At 42.7% G+C, this 20,783-nt stretch overlaps 1 protein-coding gene and 2 pseudogenes across 3 annotated transcripts; all 3 read right to left on the reverse strand.

The window, feature by feature from the left end:
• Window positions 1–2,624: 2,624 nt before the first annotated feature.
• Window positions 2,625–7,976, reverse strand: LOC139159927 (zinc finger protein 665-like). Of its 3 annotated transcripts, none has more exons than XM_070737389.1 (2): window positions 7,802–7,976; window positions 2,625–5,358 (listed from the first exon to the last, which is right to left on the reverse strand). In XM_070737389.1, exon 2 carries the CDS (start codon window positions 5,102–5,104, stop codon window positions 3,809–3,811), a length of 1,296 nt encoding a protein of 431 aa, XP_070593490.1. In that variant the 5' UTR covers window positions 5,105–5,358; window positions 7,802–7,976; the 3' UTR covers window positions 2,625–3,808. The 3 variants fall into 3 exon arrangements, with proteins under 3 accessions (XP_070593490.1, XP_070593492.1, XP_070593491.1); XM_070737391.1 differs by having other exon boundaries at window positions 7,928–7,951; XM_070737390.1 differs by lacking the exon at window positions 7,802–7,976 and adding an exon at window positions 7,078–7,154.
• The window catches only part of LOC139159977 (zinc finger protein 850-like), an 82,729-nt pseudogene continuing 64,592 nt past the window's right edge, over window positions 2,647–20,783 (reverse strand).
• LOC139159937 (zinc finger protein 572-like) lies at window positions 13,797–20,783 on the reverse strand (annotated as a pseudogene).

Genomic DNA, 20,783 nt, shown 5'->3' on the forward strand with positions numbered 1-20,783 from the left:
TAATAGATTTGTATGCCACCCCTCTCCGAGGACTCAAAGCAGCTCACAACAAATATTCTTCTGGCCTCAGATGTCTGGCAGCTTTGGTGGATCAGCATGGACCATGTTGGTCGATCTTACGCCAGAGTTTCCCAGGAGGTGGTGTTGATATCGAGGGACTTGAAGGAGGCCTGCCCAGTGTGTCTGGGCTTTCATCAGCAGGGTGGGAATGGATGGCAGGCCTGCTCTGGAGAGGACCTCAGTGCCAAGCACCTTATCTTACCACCTTCTATGGAGACAGGTCATGTGGAAGTGGCTCAATTGCCTAGCATGTCTCCTTTATATAGTCCAAGTCTCACTGGCACACAACAGGGTAGTTAGCACTATTGCTCGGTAGATTTTGAGCATTCAAGGCTTATTCCACGTTGGTTTTATGTACACTGAGAGCATATGCACCTAAGAGAAATTTCTTGTGTGCCCAATCACACTTGGCCAACAAAAAAAATCTATTCTATTCTATTCCCATTTGCGTGAGTAGCAGGCAAGCACGTACTAGGAAGTTTCCCCTTAATTCCAAGTTCCTTCCCTCCTTGATTAATTCCATCCACTGTTTATTGTCTGGCCTTCTGGTGCTATGGAAAATAGGTTGACACCCCTCTTCATTGTGACAACCCCTCAAATATTGGAATATTTGTATCATATCACCATAGCCCTTTTCTCTACACTAGCCATATCCAATTCCTGCAATTGTTCTTCATACGTTTTAGCCTCCAGGCCTTTAATCCCTCCATTGGTCTTTTTGACACTTTTTCCGAAGTCTCAGTATTTGTTTTATAATGTTGTGAACAAATTTGTGCCATGTTGCATCTGGCACAACAGGATTTTTAATAACAAAATGTTTCATTATGAAATAGATATCTCAGAGAAGCATATAGCTAAGTGGTCCTCGCTTAACTGTGGTAATAGGGACTAGAATTTTCATCACTTAGTAATGCCGGAATAAAGTGCAAGGGGTGCGATGCCTATATCTCTTCTCTACCAGGTCCAACTGCAAAGCAAAATAGCCTTTTTATTTAAAATTTTACATTGTTTTTTTGCACTAGGCCAAAGGCCTACCCCCCACAAGCCTATCACTCACTGCACACTTAACTTTGGAAGATCTCATGGAAGCAGCCATCATTTTCACTGCACCCACCATTCCTTAAGGTAGCTAAATAGAGCAATTTCTCCCTCTCCCTCATGACAATGACCCAGAATCAGACACCATTTTGGCCCTCAGGCAGTCATGGCAAAATGGCAGCCATTTCCACAAATCCACCTCAGAGTCCAGGGATGAATCCAGCCTGCTGTCCAGACCGGGGGGGGGGGATGAAACAGTGGGGTAGTGAAAATGGGGCTCCACCCCAGAGCACCCAATTTGCACTGAAAGATGTTGAAAGAAAATGCAGGGCGTCTTGCATAAGCCACACCAACAGTGTGGTAGTAAAATATTTTGTAGCCCTTCACTGGATGAATCCCATGCCCAGTGAAAATAATGGCTGCTTCCATGAAATAATCCTGCAGCCCAGATATTTGCATCCTACCCTCCTTCCCCAACATCACATTCAGAGAACTTCAAAAAATACAGACGAGGAGGCTATGTTGCTTGGTGGGGTCGGATTCAGGCCCAAGGACAACATGAAGCCTTTTTTAGGAAGCAGAGGCCTAGAGCAGTGGTTTCCCAACCTTGGCAACTTGGAGATATCTGGACTGCCACTCCCAGAATTCCCCAGCCAGCATTCAATGGCTGGGGAATTCTGGGAGTTGAAATCCAAATATCTTCAAGTTGCCAAGGTTGGGAAACACTGGCCTAGAGAGACTCTGTGAGGGAAGGAAAATCCTGGGGAGACCTACGAGATGGATTACCGGAGGCCTTTGGAAGGAAAGTCTTAGTCTGCAATTAAGCAAAGCAGGTAGGCCCCATGACAGAATGGCCTAAGGCCTGCAGGAAACCAGTGGGAGTGGGAAAAGGCCTGGGTGCCATTACTTGAGGGCAGACCTGGGCAAGATGCGGCCTGTCCGCTGTCTGTGACTGGCCCGCTGAGGTCAGTCCAACTGGGTGTTCAAGATATAATATATAAGATATAATTATATGTATCATATATAGTATATAATATATAATATAATATATAATTATAATATAATTAACTCAGTTCTACCCAATAATATACAGTATGGGATAGAACTGAGTTAATTATATTAGTCCGGCCCTCTAAAACCATCCCAATTTCTCATGCGGCCTTATGGCAAAATTAATTGCCCACCCCTGCTCTAGGGAAAGGCCTTTGGGAGGGAAGGAAAAGCCTGGTGGGTCTCTGCAAGGGAGGAAAAGGCCTTGGGGGAACCAAGGACTTAGAATCAGAGCAATAGGAGTCAGAAGAGATGAAGAAGAGGTGGCACAATTACACAGAATAACTATAAAAGGAAATCTGAGCCACAACAAAGCTAGGGGAGATGACAGTATTCCAGCTGAGCTATTCAAAATATTGTAACAAAATGCAGCAAAAGTACTACACTCAATTTGCCAGCAAATTTGGAAAACTCAACAGTGACAAGTGACAGTGCTGAGATAGATTGACACTTAATATAAAAGAAAAGAAACAGAATAGTTTTTAACATGGGATTTATTTTACCAATGGTGGACTAACAGAACGAGGTTAGAAACTAAACAGAATTTTAAAAGACAATAAAAATTTGTATTGTACATTTTGCAAGATGGACAAACTAGTTGTCTGATTATTCTGTGATTAATATGGATATGTTTGGGTTTCCCAAAAAATAAGAACCTGTCATGTTTTTTTAAAACCGTGAAATAATAGCTTAGCCTTATTACCGCACATTAAAATACCTGATTCGGCTTATTATTAGGGGATGTCCTATTTTGGGGGAAACAAGGTAGTATTATTGTGGTTATTGTTGTATCTTTACTTAAAATTCTGCCTAGTTAACAAACTGTTCAGATAGACATGGAATGTTTTATGTTTTTAAAAGAAAAATGTACCAATAAAACATATATTAAAAAAAATAACTAAAACCTTTCCCCCAATTTGGATTAGGGAAGCGGGGCTGGGCTGTGCGGTCTCAGTGCTTGAGTGCCAGGCTGGACACTAACATTCCCAGGGCTCTGGGCAATCTGCGTTGCTGTCTGAGGGCCCTTTGCATGGCCTGAGAGGGAAGGTGAGGCTTTGCGGGAGGATAATGGTTTGGTGCTCACAGTGGTCTCACTTTTCTTGGTTGGAGAGACCTGCCTGGGCCCCGCATATACCCACGACATGAGAAATCTTGAGCTATTGACATGATGCCATCCCGGCCATACCAACTTTGGTCACACCATCCCTGAGATCAACCACAACTCTAATGCGGCCATCAATGAAATGGAGTTCAACAGGCTTGATCTGGACACTCATATGGTTTCCCTCCTGTGTGAGTGCTCTGGTGCTACACCAAGATAGAACAGTACACAAAACCTTTCCCACAATATGGACACTTATATGGTTTATCTCCTATGTGTGGCTTGTGGTGTATCAGCAGGCTGGAATTGAAACTGAAGTTTTTCCCACAATAAGGACATTCAAAAGTTTTTCTCCTGTGTGAGCTATCTGGTGTTTCACCAAGGAGGATTTCTGACTGAAATGCTTCCCACAATCATAGGAAATGTTTCTCAATCTCATGGTTCCGCTCCCTTGTGATTGCTCTAATAGTTCACCAGGGAAAAATGGAAACGGAAACATTTCCCACAATCTGGACACTTGTTTTCTCCAGTGTGTGAATCCTCTGGTGCTTCACCAGCTCAAAATGGTGGCAAATCTGGACATTCAAAGGATTTCTCTCCTGTGTGAGTCCTCTTGTGCATAGCTAGGTGGGAATTCTGTCTGAATTGTTTCCCACAATCTGGACACTTGTATGGTTTCTCTCCCGTATGAGTCCTCTGGTGATTCACCAGGCTTGAATTGAGACTGAAGCTTTTCCCACAATCAGGACATTCATAGGGTTTCACTCCTGTGTGAGTCCTCTGGTGTACCTCTAGGTGGGAATTCTGGCTGAACTTTTTCCCACAATCAGAACATACAAAGGGTTTCTCTCCTGTGTGAGTCCTCTTGTGAATAGCTAGCTGGGAATTCTGTCCGAATTGTTTCCCACAATCTGGACACTTGTATGGTTTCTCTCCTGTGTGAGTCCTCTGATGAATCACCAGGCTTGAATTGAGACTGAAGCTTTTCCCACAATCAGGACATTCATAGGGTTTCTCGCCTGTGTGAGTCCTCAGGTGATTCACAAGGTTGGAACTGTGACTGAAACATTTCACACACTCTGGACATTTGTATGGTTTCTCCCCTGTGTGGATCGTCTGGTGTTGCAGCAGGGTGGAATTCTGACTGAAACATTTTCCACAATTAGGACATTCAAAGGGTTTCTCTCCTGTGTGAGTCCTCCTGTGTTCCTCTAGGTGGAATTTCCCATTGAACTTTTTCCCACAATCAGAACATTCAAAGGGTTTCTCTCCTGTGTGAGTCCTCAGGTGATTCACAAGGGCGGAACTGTGACTGAAAGATTTTACACATTCTGGACATTTGTATGGTTTCTCCCCTGTGTGGATCCTCTGGTGTTCCAGCAGACCGTAATTGCGAGTGAAACATTTTCCACAATTAAGACATTCAAAGGGTTTCTCTCCTGTGTGAGTTATCCGGTGATTATCTAGGTGGGAATTCCGACTGAACTTTTTCCCGCAATGAGAACATTCAAAGGGTTTCTCTCTTGTGTGAGTTATCCGGTGATTATCTAGGTGGGAATTCTGCCTGAACTTTTTCCCACAATCAGAACATACAAAGGGTTTCTCTCCTGTGTGAGTCCTCTGGTGGTTCACCAGGTTGGAATTCTGACTGAAACTTTTCCCACAATCAGGACATTCAAACGGTTTCTCTCCTGTGTGAGTTCTCTGGTGTATCACCAAACGGGAATTTGCAATGAAACTTTTCCCACAATCTGGACAGTTATATTTTTTCTCCCTGGTGTGAATCCTCTGGTGTATCACTAAGTTGTCATGCTTGCGAAAGCATTTACCACATTGGGAGCAGTTGTAGGGCATCTTTCCTGTGAGGACTCTTCTATGAACTACAGGGGAGCTATTCTGACCAAACCTTTTCCCACATTCAAAGTATTTGTAGGGCTTTTATCCAGTGTGGAGCCACTTGTGATTTGAACTCTGTGCTTTACCCACAATAGCTATAAATTATGTGGCTTTCTTAAAGAAATCTGAATTTTTTAAAATGTTGGTTTCAATTTGCTTTGCTTTTCAACGTTGCTTGTTGTCCAGTGTTCTTATATTGGCATCATCTTTGCCTGTAAGATTCAAATGAAATTGTAAATTTTATTGTTTATGAAATGGTTGCAGAAGTTGTGAAAAAGTAGTACAGGTAATCCTTGAGATATGACAGGCCATTCAATGAAAGTTTGAAGTGATAACACACACACACCCCATTCTAAATACAAATCCATTTCAAAGTTGAAATTTTGCAGACTCTCCAGCTTTCACTAACTTCAGAGATTCTGCAGCACACCCACCCATTTATTTCCTCCCAACTTTCCCGATCAGTCCTCAGAGGCTCCAGACCCCAATACATTGGCCTGCTTTGCCAATAGCCTTGCTTCTAGGCATTCCTGAGTCACAGAAGGGCAGCATAGGAAAATAAATAAATTCCTCCCCAACTCCACTCCCCTGTCACTGTTCACTTTCTTAATTTTTGAGGGCTCAGGAAGTCAGCTGGGCCACGTACATAATCAAGAAAAAGACATACAATCTCTTGTTTCCATGGCAATCCTTTTGTCCACCCAGCATAAATCAGTAGTGATTTACCCTGTCTGTGGAGCAAAGGGTTGCCAATGGAAGCAAAAGAGAACAGGTTTCTTCTTTGCTCTACCAGTATAAGATTAGTGTAAATTTAGGGTGACCTCGCTACAAGATCAAGTCAGCTCCGCACACTCATGCTGGATCCTTTTCATCAAAGGACTCCCCAAGGGGCTAAAGTCTTGGGGAATCCTTTTTATTTATTTATTTTGTCCAATACACAATGAGGGTTTTAGTGGATATATATATATATATATATAAACACATAATAAAATACATGATGAAGGTTATAGAGGCGATATTCATAGTAAAATATATCTAAGAAATAATAGAAAAGAAGATAAAGTAATAGAACATATCAATGAAAGAATAGAACAGATATAGGAATAGAAGAAAGGTATAGGAGATACAGGAGAGCAATAGGACAGGGGAAGGAAGGCACTCTAGTGCACTTGTACTCGCCCCTTACTGACCTCTTACGAATCTGGATAGGTCAACCGTAGATAATCTAAGGGTAAAGTGTTGGGTGTTTGGGGATGACACTATGGTGTCCGGTAATGAGTTCCACGCTTCCACAACTCGGTTACCGAAGACATATTTTTTACAGTCAAGTTTGGAGCGGTTAATATTAAGTTTAAATCTGTTGTGTGCTCTTGTGTTGTTGTGGTTGAAGCTGAAGTAGTCGCTGACAGGCAGGACGTTGCAGCATATGATCTTGTGGGCAATACTTAGATCTTGTTTAAGGCGTCTTAGTTCTAAACTTTAATAAGGGTGACTCACAAGGAGGGTCACCCTGAAGTTGGCGGAGACCAGCAGCTTTCTTGTTGGCCCCAGGGTTTCTTCCCTCTCTGCCGAAGACGAGGCAGCCATCATGGCCACTGTGCAGCAGGGGCAGCTGAAGAAACTAAGATCGTGCTGGAGCCGTGTAATTAGACAGTGATTGGAGGTGGGTGAGGTGAATGTTAATTTTTGTTTAGGTTTTGGCCAGAAAAGAAAATCTGGGAAATGAGACACTCTGGAATGTTTTAAGCAGCAATTTTGGAGAGGCAGAGAGAAATTGTAGGAATAACAGGAAACAAAATCTATAAAATATGAAAAGACTGGATGTAGCATATAAATCTTACTGGCATGACTTTGATCAGCCATTTTGAAATGTTAAACATCTGACTGCTTATATATTAAATATAAATATACAGTATATTGAAATATATTACTTCTGAGAAGAGGCTGGACTTCCATCCCTCAGAAATACTGTAAGGTCTCCAGCTTGGGTGCAGGATGTGTGTGTGTGTGTGTGTGTGTGTGTGTTTCTGGGACTAACTAGGTTGCTTCCAAATTTTTTTATCCTGTTAATCCGAGGCTCCGGCCAACATGAAAACAGAGGCTGTGATCTTCAGCCAACCCCGCTGGAGAGACTGGACTTCCATCCCTCAGAAATGCTGTAGGGTCTCCAGCTTGGGTGCGGGATGGAGGGGGGGGGGGGGTTTAGGCTAAATGACCTACAAAGTCCCTTCCAAGACTTGTTATTCTGTTATTCCGAGGCTTTGGCCAACAGGACAATAGAGGGGTCTCTGTGACCTCCAGCCAACCCCGCCCCTTTCGAATCTCCGCGGGATTGTGTCGATTCATCGAAAAAAGACACGCTGCTTGCAACTCAATGGCCCCGATGCTCTTTATGTCACCCACCCGTGACGCCTCCGCGCCGTCTTTTTATGCCTTTCCCCGCACCTGGATTGCGCACCTGCGTGCTATGCTTGAACATGGAGGTTCCACTTTCTATAGGAATAGCGAGCTCTGAACGACCGGCTGTTACATACTCTCTTTTACAAGGAGAAAGTTAAATAGGTGAAGGGTTTTTTTTAAAAAATAAACTGCTTACTGAAGGATAATTTCCCTTTAACACCCCCCCCCCACTGCCCCCCTTCCTGCATTTCTTACGCTTTCCGAATTGTTGAGATGCGCCCAGCAGCAACGAAAGCACCAAGCTAAGAGTTTTATCCAAGGGAACTACAGGAAAAAGAATTAACTAAGAGGAAGGAGGGGAGTCGATATTTCGGGACCTACTCCATAGCTTCTGAACTTTGTGGTTTTAACCCGTTCATCTTCCTTATGCAGAAATTAGTCGCCGGAACAGAATTTTACATCTCAGATTTAAAGCGACATGGAACCAAAAAAAATCTGCAATAAAGATTCGTTTTTGAAATAAGTTCTCCTAGGAATTAAATGTATTCCTTCCATCCTTCCTTCCTTCCTTCCTTCCTTCCTTCCTTCCTTCCTTCCTTCCTTCCTTCCTTCCCTTCCTTCCAAATTGTATGTTGCCCACCCCACTCCCAAAGGACCCAGGGCGCCTTACGACAATAAAACAGTATCCAAAGTTATCAATGCATTCATTCCATATCAAGCATCCCAATCAATCATATCTAAGTCAGAATTAAGGGTCAGTTCTCACGCCCCAGGCCTGGTGGCAAAGGCAAGATTTTCAGAGTCTTTCAAAAAGTCAGTAGGGTGAGGGCAGTATGGCGACAGGGTTAGTTGGTTCCAAAGAGTCGGGGCCACCACAGAGAAGGCCCTTCCCTGTTGGCCTACCAACCGCCACTGTTTATAGTCAACAGGACTCGGAGAAGGCCAATCCTGTGGGCTCTAATAGGTCGCTGAGAGGTATGCGGCAGGAGACGGTCCCTTAAATAGTCTGGCCCTAAGCCATTAAGGGCTTTATACGTGATATCTATCACCTTGAATTGTGACCGGAGACTAATTGGAAGCTAGTGCAGTACAGAATGCAGCACCTAGGTACACCCACAACAGCTTGCCCGGCCGTGTTTTGGACTAACTGAAGTCTCCGGACACTTTTCAAGGGTAGCCCCATGTACAGCACATTGCAATATACAAGATGCAGGGTGATGAGGGCATGAGCATCCTAGTCCAGGTAGGGACGCAACTGGTGTACCAGGAGAACCTGGGCAAAGGTCCCCCTGGCCACAGCTGAGAGATGTTCATTAAGCCTCAGCTGTGGATACAGGAGGACACCCAGATTGTGGAACCTTTCTGAGGGGGATAAAGTGCCTCCCACCCCCAGAATGACAGATGGACAAAAGGTATAGAGATTAGAATCGCCCTCACCCTCCTTGCCTTTTGTAAGCTACTTAAAACCCAACTCTGCCGTCAGGAATGGGGGAATTGAGATGCTCTTTCCCCCTGGGCCTTTACAATTTCATGTATGGTATGTCTGTATGTATGTTTGATTTTTTATATTAATGGGTTTTTAATCATTTTTATTATTTATTGGATTATTATTGTACATTGTTTTATTATTGCTGTTAGCCGCCCAGATTCTCCGGAGAGGGGTGGCATACAAATCCAATAAATAAATAAATAAATAAATAAATAGTCCTTCGGAGGGAATGCCTAGAGCCTCTCGATCTTATCGGGATTAAGCTTGAGCCTGCTGACTCCATCCAGACCCTTACAGCCTGCAGGCACCGGCACATCACATTGACTGTTTTTCTTTTATGTATGTTGTTTGTCCGTCGTGTTTGAGGGCGACTTGACATCTACTGGGTTGTGGGTTGTACTCGATGTATCTGCAAGTGGCTGGTAAAGCCCATAGGGCACAAAATATTGTGCCACATGTTGGGCAGATATACGTGGGCACCATTGTCACAGAATTTGCATTTGTAGCCCTGGCTTTGTGGAGTGCACGCTTCTCTACTGCTCTGAGTAATAATAATAATAATAATAATAATAATAATAATAATAATAATAAATAATTAGATTTGTATGCCACCCCTCTCCGAGGATTCGGAGTGGCTCACAACAAATATTTTTCTGGCCTCAGATGTCTGGCAGCTTTGGTGGATCAGCATGGACCATGTTGGTGGACCTGATGCCAGAGTTTCCCAGGAGGTCGTGTTGATATCGAGGGACTTGAAGGAGGCCTTCCCAGCGTGTCTGGGCTTTCATCAGCAGAGTGGGAATGGATGGCAGCCCTGCTCTGGAGAGGACCTCAGTGCCAAGCACCTTATCTTGCCACCTTCCATGGAGACAGGTCATGTGGAAGTGGCTCAATTGCCTAGCATGTCTCCTTTATATAGTCCAAGTCTCACTGGCACACAACAGGGTAGTTAGCACTATTGCTCGGTAGATTTTGAGCATTCAAGGCTTATTCCACGTTGGGTTTATGTACACTGAGAGCATATGCACCAAAGACAAATTTCTTGTGTGCCCAATCATACTTGGCCAACAAAAAATTCTATTCTATTCTATTCCCATTTGCGTGAGTAGCAGGCAAGCACGTACTAGGAAGTTTCTCCTTAATTCCAAGTTCCTTCCCTCCTTGATTAATTCCATCCACTGTTTATTGTCTGGCCTTCTGGTGCTATGGCAAATAGGTTGAGTCCCCTCTTCATTGTGACAACCCCTCAAATACTGGAATATTGCTATCATATGACTTGTAGCCCTTCTTTTCTCTACACTAGCCATATCCAATTCCTGCAATTGTTCTTCATATGTTTTAGCCTCCAGGCCTTTAATCTTCTACATTGCACTTTTTCCAAAGTCTCAGTATTTGTTTTATAATGTTGTGAACAAGTTTGTGCCATGTTGCATCTGGCACAACAGCTTCTGGATTTTTTATAAAAAAATGTGTCATTATGAAATAGAAATCTCAGAGAAGCATATAGCTAAGTGGTCCTCGCTTAACTGTGGTAATAGGGACTAGACGTTTCATCATTTAGCAATGCAGGAATAAAGGGCAGCGGGTCCAATGCCTATATCTCTTCTCCACCAGGTCCAACTGTGAAGCAAAATAGCCTTTTTATTTAAAATTTTACATTGTTTTTTTGCACTAGGCCAAAGGCCTACCCCCCCCCCCCCAAGCCTATCAGTCACTGCACACTTAACTTTGGAAGATCTCATGGAAGCAGCCATCATTTTCACTGCACCCACCATTCCTTAAGGTAGCAAAATAGAGCAATTTCTCCCTCTCCCTCAGGACAATGACCCAGAATCAGACACCATTTTGGCCCTGAGGCAGTCATGGCAAAATGGCAGCCATTTCCACAAATCCACCTCAGAGTCCAGGGATGAATCCAGGCTACTGCCCAGACCGGGGGGGGGGGGGGGACGACACACACACAAGACAGTGGGGTAGTGAAAATGGAGCTCCACCCCAGAGCACCCAATTTGCACTGAACGATGTTGAAAGAAAATGCAGGGCGTCTTGCATAAGCCAGGCCCACAGTGTGGTAGTAAAATATTTGGTAGCCCTTCACTGGATGAATCCCATGTCCAGTGAAAATAATGGCTGCTTCCATGAAATAATCCTGCAGCCCAGAGATTTGCATCCTACCCTCCTTCCCCAACATCACATTCAGAGAACTTCAAAAAATACAGAGGTGGAGGCTATGATGCTTGGTGGGGTCGGATTTAGGCCCAAGGACAACATGAAGCCTGTTTTAGGAAGCAGAGGCCTAGAGCAGTGTTTCCCAACCTTGGTAACTTGGAGATATCTGGACTTCAACTCCAAGAATTCCCCAGCCAGCATTCAATGGCTGGGGAATTCTGGGAGTTGAAGTCCAAATATCTTCAAGTTGCCAAGGTTGGGAAACACTGGCCTAGAGAGACTGTGAGGGAAGGAAAATCCTGGGGAGACCTACGAGATGGATTACCCGAGGCCTTTGGAAGGAAAGTCTTAGAGGATAATCAGAACTGCAGAAAAAACAATTGCTGCCAACCTGCCTTCCATTGAGGACCTGTATACTGCACGAGTCAAAAAGAGGGTGGGGAAAATATTTATTGACCCCACATCCGGGACACAAACTGTTTCAACTCCTACCCTCAAAACGTCGCTACAGAGCACTGCACACTAAGACAACTAGACACAAGAACAGTTTTTTCCAAATGCCCTCACTCTACTAAACAAATAATTCCCTCAACACTGTCAGACTTTCTACTAAATCTGCACTTCTACTAGTTTTTCTCATCATTCCCATCACCCATTTCCTCCCATGTTGACTGTATGACAGTAACTTGTTGCTTATATCCTAAGATTTTTATTAATATTGCTTCTTCATTGCTTATTTTACCCCTATGACAATCATTAAGTGTCGTACCACATGATTCTTGACAAATGTATATTTTATTTTATGTACGCTGAGAGCATATGCACCAACACAAATTCCTTGTGTGTCCAATCACACTTGGCCAATAAAATTCTATTCTACTCTATTCTAGTATTGCTGAGGATGCTTTGTTTACAATCTGGGTCTGCTCGCATGGACAGGGAGTGGGCCTCCCTCTGACCCACACACTTTGCCCTCCTGCAGACACCATGAGCAATGTGCCCTAGGAGAGCAAGAACAGCAGCAGCAGCCTTGAGGAGAAGGTGAGTGTGGCTTGGGGAAGCGGGGCTGGGCTGTGGGGTGCATTCATAACATATCAAGCATCCCAATCAATCATATCTAAGTCAGAATTAAGGGTCAGTTCTCACGGCCCCCAGGCCTGCTAGCAAAGGCAAGATTTTCAGAGCCTTCCGAAAAGTCAGTAGGGTGAGGGTAGTATGGCGGCGGGGGGGTTTAATTGGTTCCAAAGAGCCGGGGCCACCACAGAGAAGGCCCTTCCCTGTGGGACTGCCAACCGCCACTGTTTATAGTCAACGGGACTCGGAGAAGGCCAATCCTGTGGGCTCTAATAGATCGGTGGGAGGTATGTGGCAGGAGACTGTCCCATAAATAGTCTGGTCCTAAGCCATTAAGGGCTTTATAGGTGATAAACCTTGAATCGTGACCGGAGACTAATTGGAAGCTAGTGCAGTACACAGTGCAGCACCTAGGTACACCCACAACAGCTTGCCCGGCTGTGTTTTGGACTAACTGAAGTCTCCGAACACTTTTCAAGGGTAGCCCCCTGTACAGCACACTGCAATATACAAGATGCAGGGTGATGAGGGCATGAGCCTCCTGGTCCAGGTAGGGCCGCAATTGGTGCACCAGGAGAACCTGGGCAAAGGTCCCCCTGGCCACAGCCGAGAGATTTTCATCAAGCCTCAGCTGTGGATCCAGGAGGACACCCAGATTGTGGATCCTTTCTGAGGGGGATAAAGTGCCTCCCACCCCCACAATGACAGATGGACAAATGGTATACAGTAGTCCCTCACCTATCGCTGGTGTTACGATCCAGACCCAGCCGCGATAGGTGAAATCCGCGATGGGGATTTTATCGACTGATAGTACTTATTTAAGTATTTATATTGTAATTGTTTGGTAACTTTTCATTGTTTTAAGTGTTTATAAACCCTTCCCACACAATATTTATTTTAGATACAGCATTTAAATACAGTATTTACAATTTTAGATTTTTTTTTTTGAAAAACCTGCCGATCAAGTTCGGCGGGCTGTTTAAATCTGCCGATCGACTTCCTCAGAAACCCGCGAACCAGCGAAGATCCGCGAATGATTTTTCTCATTAATATTTCTTTTTAAAAAAAATTTTTTTTTAAAATTATTTTCAAAGTAAAACGAACAAAGACATACAACATTGAACATTTAAGGAGCTACTATTGCTCCGCTTATCATAGAAGTCTAACTAATACAAAATATAAAAAGCTCTAACTGTTACAAGATCTAAGCAGAAAAGCCACATTTGAAGATTACATTATCATTAAATTTAATTATAGATTTTTAAAATTAAGATTGTTGATTGAGTTTCTTTATATATATTTTTTTTGAACAAAAAATAATAATAATATACTTATATGTATATATATATCAAAAAGCAATAAACAAATTATTAGTAATACAAAAAGAAGATAATATAAACACTTCTGAGTTAGTTATAATATAAACTATATAAACTATATAATTCTATCTTATGATTTTTAAGTAGTCATTTATTCTTATATGTTTAATTTTTAATACTATTTTTAACATTCCACCAATCATATACTTTATCCCAAATTTTATAAAATTCTGTTTCAATTTGATTGTTCAACCTTTTAGTCATCATATCTAGTTCTGCACACTCTATAATTTTTTTAAACACCTCAGTGTCTTTCGGTATTGTCTTTTCTTTCCATTTCTGCGCGAATGTTATTCGTGCCGCCGTCTATATATGTATTATTAAATAGTAAATTTCTTTTTTATACTTTATATTTGAAATACCCAATAGAAAAAATTCAGGAGATTTTTTAATCTTCTCCTTTGTTATTTCATTTATCCAATTCTCTACTTTATTCCAAAATATTAATATTTCTTGAAAACCCGCGATGAAGTGAAGCCGCAGTAGGTGAAGCGCAGTATAGCGAGGGACTACTGTAATCCTTCGGAGGGAATGCCTAGAGCCTCTCCATCTTATCGGGATTAATCTTGAGCCTGTTGACTCCATCCAGACCCTTACAGCCTCCAAGCACATCACATTGACTGTTTTTCTTTTATGTATGTTGTTTGTCCATCGTGTTTGAGGACGACTTGACATCTAATGGGTTGTGGGTTGTACTCGATGTGTCTGCAAGTGGCTGGTAAAGCCCATAGGGGCACGAAATATTCTGCCACATGTTGGGCAGATATATGTGGGCACCATTGTCACAGCATTTGCATTTGTAGCCCTGGCTTTGTGGAGTGCACGCTTCTCTACTGCTCTGAATAATAATAATAATAATGATGATGATGATGATGTACTAGGAAGTTTCTCCTTAATTCCAAGTTCCTTCCCTCCTTGATTAATTGGACACTTGTATAGTTTCTCTCCTATGTGAGTCCTCTGGTGTTTCACAAGGGTGGAATTCTGACTGAACTTTTCCCCACAATCAGAACATTCAAAGGGTTTCTCTCCTGTGTGAGTTCTCTTGTGTATCTCCAGGCTGGAATTCTGACTGAACTTTTTCCCACAATCAGAACATTCAAAGGGTTTTTCTCCTGTGTGAGTCCTCAGGTGCTTCACAAGGGTGGAACTGTTACTGAAACATTTCACACACTCTGGACATTTGTATGGTTTCTCCCGTGTGGATCCTCTGGTGTTCCACCAGGCTGGAATTCTGACTGAAACTTTTCCCACAATCAGGACATTCAAAGGGTTTCTCTCCTGTGTGAGTCCTCTTGTGTATCTCTAGGTCCGAATTCCGACTGAATTGTTTCCCACAATTTGGACACTTGTATGTTTTCTCTCCTGTGTGAATCCTCTGGTGTTTCAGCAAGCCAGAATAGTTGCTGAAACTTTTCCCACAATCAGGACATTCAAAGGGTTTCTCTCCTGTGTGACTCCTCTTGTGTTTCTCTAGGTGGGAATTCCGACTGAACTTTTTCCCACAATCAAGACATTCAAAGGGTTTCTCTCCTGTGTGAGTCCTCTTGTGCATAGCTAGGTGGGAATTATCTCTGAATTGTTTCCCACAATTTGGACACTTGTATGGTTTCTCTCCTGTGTGAGTCCTCTGGTGTATCACCAAACGGGAATTTGCAGTGAAACTTTTCCCACAATCTGGACACTTGTATGGTTTCTCCCTGGTGTGAATCCTCTGGTGTATCACTAAGTTGTCATGCTTGCGAAAGCATTTACCACATTGGGAGCAGTTGTAGGGCATCTTTCCTGTGAGGACTCTTCTATGAATTACAGGAGAGCGATTCTGACCAAACCTTTCCCCACATTCAAAGTATTTGTAGGGCTTTTATCCAGTGTGGAGCCTCTTGTGATTTGAACTCTGTGCTTTTCCCACAATAGCTATGAATTATGTGGCTTTCTGAAAGAAATTTGAATTTTTAAAAATTTCTGCTTCAATTTGCTTTGCTTTTCAACGTTGCTTGTTGCCCAGTGTTCTTATATTGGCATCATCTTTGCCTGTAAGAGTCAAATGAAATTGTAAATTTAAAAATAATAATAATAATAGAGAGGGCATTGATAACCAAAAAGAACAACAGTGAATGCCGATGATTTCTATTCACCAGAAAATAACTTGATATGCAACAAGACTGTAACTCTCCTTCTCTCAAGAGGAAATTGATGATATTTCTATATTATTTGTAATTTTGTAATTGTCCAGGTGTTTTTTGTTGGTTTAGAAGTGTATGTATGTTCTTTTTTGTTATTGCAAATATTGCAAATATGTCAATGTATATATTTTCTTGATTATGCTTTTTAAAACAAATTAATAAAAATTACTTTAAAAAAAAGATGTATATTTTCATTAACTTATATTGCAATAACCTCATACATAGAATATTTTTGTACTCTCTAGAAAAGTACTGGAGTTTCAGTTTGTATATCAATTGGTTACATTTTTGTCACCTACTACGTTTTCTTCCCATTAAATTCTTGAACAGAAAAAAAAAGAAATTGTAAATTTTATTGTTTATGAAATGGTTGCAAAAGTTGTGAAAAAAGTAGTACAGGTAATCCTTGAGATATGACCGGCCATTCAATGAAAGTTTGATGTGATAACACACACACACCCCATTCTAAATACAAATCCATTTCAAAGTTGAAATTTTGCAGACCCTCCAGCTTTCACTAACTTCAGAGATTCTGCAGCACCACCCACCCATTTATTTCCTCCCAACTTTCCCAATCAGTCCTCAGAGGCTCCAGACCCCAATACATTGGCCTGTTTTGCCAATAGACTTGCTTCTAGGCATTCCTGAGTCACAGAAGGGCAGCATAGGAAAATAAATAAATTCCTCCCCAACTCCACTCCCCTGTCACTGTTCACTTACTTAATTTTTGAGGGCTCAGGAAGTCAGCTGGGCCACATACATAATCAAGAAAAAGACATACAATCTCTTGTTTCCATGGCAATCCTTTGTCCACCCAGCATAAATCAGTAGTGATGTACCCTGTCTGTGGAGCAAAGGGTTGCCAATGGAAGCAAAAAGAGACCAGGTTTCTTCTTTGCTCTACCAGTATAAGATTAGTGTAAATTTAGGGTGACCTCGCTACAAGATCAACTCAGTTTCGCACACTCATGCTGGATCCTTTTCATCAAAGGACTCCCCAAGGGGCTAAAGTCTTGGCGAATCCTTTAATAAGGGTGACTCACAAGGAGGGCCACCCTGCACTTCGCGGAGAGCAGCAGCTATCTTGTTGGCCCCAGGGTTTCTTCCCTCTCTGCCGAAGATGAGGCAGCCATTATGGCCACCGTGAAGCACACATCAACTGGTCCTTAAATGAATGCAGCACGGAACCCATCCATTCTACTATATATAATACCGTCACCTATCTGGGACTCGACCAACTAGTAACTAACAATACAGTAGAACCCCGACTTACGAGACTAATTGGTTCCGGAAGGAGGCTCGTAAGTCGGAACGCTCGTATGACGAAACATTGTTTCCCATAGGAAACAATGTAAAGTCAATTAATCCGTGCAACAACAAAAAAAACCCGCTGCCGCTGAACGCGGAAGTTAGCGTTTGGCTTCAGGAGACAGCTGCGAAGCGGCGCGGGTGTTTTAAAACGTGGCAGCTGGCCTGGGGGGCTCGGGGGCTTCCCCCCGAGCCCCCCAGGCCGGCTGCGATGTTTTAAAACACGCGCGCCCTTTCGCAGCTGTCTCCTGAAGCCAAACGCTAACTTCCGCGTTCGGCTTCAGGAGACAGCTGCGAAGCGGCGCGGGTGTTTTAAAATGTCGCAACCGGCCTGGGGGGCTCGGGGGCTTCCCCCCGAGCCCCCCAGGCCGGCTGCGACGTTTTAAAACACGCGCGCCACTTCGCAGCTTTCTCCTGAAGCCAAACGCTAACTTCCGCGTTCGGCTTCAGGAGACAGCTGCGACAGCTAACTTCCGCGTTCGGCTTCAGGAGACAGCTGCGAAGTGGCGCACGTGTTTTAAAACGTCGCAGCCGGCCTGGGGGGCTCGGGGGGAAGCACCCCAGCGAGCCCCCCAGGCCGGCTGCAACCTTTTAAAACACGCGGGATACGAGCGCCAAGGAGCTGTCTCCTGAAGCCGAACGCGGAAGTTAGCGTTTGGCTTCAGGAGACAGCTGCGAAGTGGCGCACGTGGCGCTCCCCTCCCAGCTCTTATCTCGAGTAGCTCGTAAGTAGAGCTGCTCGTATGTCGAGGTTCCACTGTACCAGACTTGATAACTGTCTGGATCTCATCTTCTGCAACAGCAAAATTACAATACATGGTTTACAAACAGCATGATAAACTTCAGTCTCAACTTAAGCCACACTATGAACCACCAAAATAATACAACACCAAAATTCAATTTCAAAAAAGCGAACTACGAACTCATTGAAGCCCACCTCTCAACATTAAACTGGAAAACTCTATTCTCTGAATGCTACACTACTGATGACCTCTACAACACATTCCTACTCAAAATGAAAATTATCATCAGACTTCATGTACCTCTAACATGTACTATAAACAAAAAAAATAACCTCCCCATCTCAATAAGAAAATTACAAACAAGAAAAAAATCTCTCTGGAGGAAAAACAAAAAAGGACAAGTTTCCAACTTCAAAAGCCGATATAAAAGCATTTGCAATCAAATAAAAACAGAATGCCTTAACTACTACAGCAAACAAGAGGAAAACCTCCTACGCACCAAATCTAATAGAGCTTTCTACAACTTTCTCAACAATAAACTCAAAGACTCTAGACCTATCCCACCTCTCAAAGGACCCAACAACAAAGAATACCACGATGATTCATCCAAAGCCAACCTCCTCAACTCTTTCTTTGGCTCTGTCTTTGTTAACAGCAATGGCTCATCCCCCAATTTCATCAATCGCACCTCAAACTTCCTCAACGACTTAACCCAAGTAGACTTCACTGAAGACCGAGTTGAAAAAGCATTACGTGACCTTAAACCTTCTCTATCAGTCGGACCAGATGGTCTATGTGCTTACTTCCTAAAAAACCTCTCTTCTGCCATAGCTGAACCACTAAGCACAATTTTTGAAAAATCCTTCAGAACCAGCACACTTCCTAAATTATGGTTGAAAGCAATGGTCATCCCCATCTTCAAAAAAGGAGACCCCTCTCTTGTAGATAACTACAGACCAATTTTACTATGCTGCGTCCTATGCAAAGTCATGGAATCAATTATAAACAAATCAATTACTCTCCATCTAGAAACTAATAATTTGCTCTCTAACGAACAATTGGTTTCAGAAAAAACTATCCTGCAACCTGCAGCTCCTCCACTGCAAAAATATATGGACAACTCATCTAGATCAAGGGAAATCTACAGATGCAATTTATATTGACTTCTGCAAAGCCTTTGATCAGTGGTCCACGACAAACTACTCCTAAAACTCAATCCTATGGCATCTCAGGATCCCTCCATAGCTGGATTACAGCATTCCTGTCAAACAGACAACAAGTGGTCAAAATAGGAAGCACCATATCCACCCCCGTCTCAGTTAAAAGCGGTGTTCCCCAAGGCAGTGTACTGGGACCAGCGCTCTTCATTCTCTACATCAAATCACAAGCAACTGTGTCCTCTTCGCCGACGATGTAAAACTCTTCAACACCACCGATAACACAACTATTCTCCAAAAAGATCTTGACGCTGTTTCTGAGTGGTCTAACACATGGCAACACCAAATCTCAACTAGCAAATGCTCTGTCCTACACATTGGGAAGAAAAATCTCAACTCCAAATACGAACTGAATAATCAAATTATCACAGATAATCCCCACTCGGTTAAAGACCTTGGTATATTAATGACAAAAGATTTAAGTGCCAAAGCCCACTGCAACAATATAGCCAAGAAGGCTTCAAGAGTTGTAAACCTAATCCTACGTAGCTTCTGCTCTGGCAATCTCACACTACTTACCAGAGCCTATAAAACTTTTGCCAGACCCATCCTCGAATACAGCTCATCTGTTTGGAACCATATCGCATCTCAAGACATCAACACCCTTGAAAATGTCCAAAGATACTTCACCAGAAGAGCCCTTCACTCGTCCACTCGAATAGAATACCCTATGAGACTAGACTTTCAATCTGGGCCTAGAAAGTTTAGAACTAAGACGCCTTAAACAAGATCTAAGTATTGCCCACAAGATCATATGCTGCAAAGTCCTGCCTGTCTGCGACTACTTCAGCTTCAACCACAACAACACAAGAGCACAAAACAGATTTAAACTTAATATTAACCGCTCCAAACTTGACTGTAAAAAATATGACTTCAGTAACCGAGTTGTCGAAGCGTGGAATTCATTACCGGACTCCATAGCGTCATCCCCAAACCCCCAACACTTTACCCCTAGATTATCTATGGTTGACCTATCCAGATTCCTAAGAGGTCAGTAAGGGGCGAGTACAAGTGCACTAGAGTGCCTTCCATCCCCTGTCCTATTGCTCTCCTATATCTCCTATACCTTTCTTCTATTCCTCTATTTCTTCTTTTATTCTTTCATTGATATGTTCTATTACTTTATCTTCTTTTCTATTATTTCTTAGATATATTTTACTATGAGTATCTTCTCTATAACCTTCATCATGCATTTTACTATGCATATATAGATATATACCCAATAAAACCCTCATTGTGTATTGGACAAAACAAACAAACAAATAAATAAATAAATAAAATAAGCAGGGGCAGCTGAAGAAACTAAGATCGTGCTGGAGCCGTGTAATTAGACAGTGATTGGAGGTGGGTGAGGTGAATGTTAATTTTTGTTTAGGTTTCGACCAGAAAAGAAAATCTGGGAAATGAGACACTCTGGAATGTTTTAAGCAGCAATTTTGGAGAGGCAGAGAGAAATTGTAGGAATAACAGGAAACAAAATCTATAAAATATGAAAAGACTGGATGCACCATATAAATCTTACTGGCATGACTTTGATCAGGCATTTTGAAATGTTAAACATCTGACTGCTTATATATTAAATATCAATATATATTGAAATATATTACTTCCGAGAAGAGACTGGACTTCCATCCCTCAGAAATGCTGCAGGGCAGAGGTCCCCAACCTTTTT

The sequence above is a fragment of the Erythrolamprus reginae genome, chromosome 2, assembly GCF_031021105.1.
Source record: "Erythrolamprus reginae isolate rEryReg1 chromosome 2, rEryReg1.hap1, whole genome shotgun sequence".
Classification (NCBI taxonomy): domain Eukaryota; kingdom Metazoa; phylum Chordata; class Lepidosauria; order Squamata; family Dipsadidae; genus Erythrolamprus; species Erythrolamprus reginae.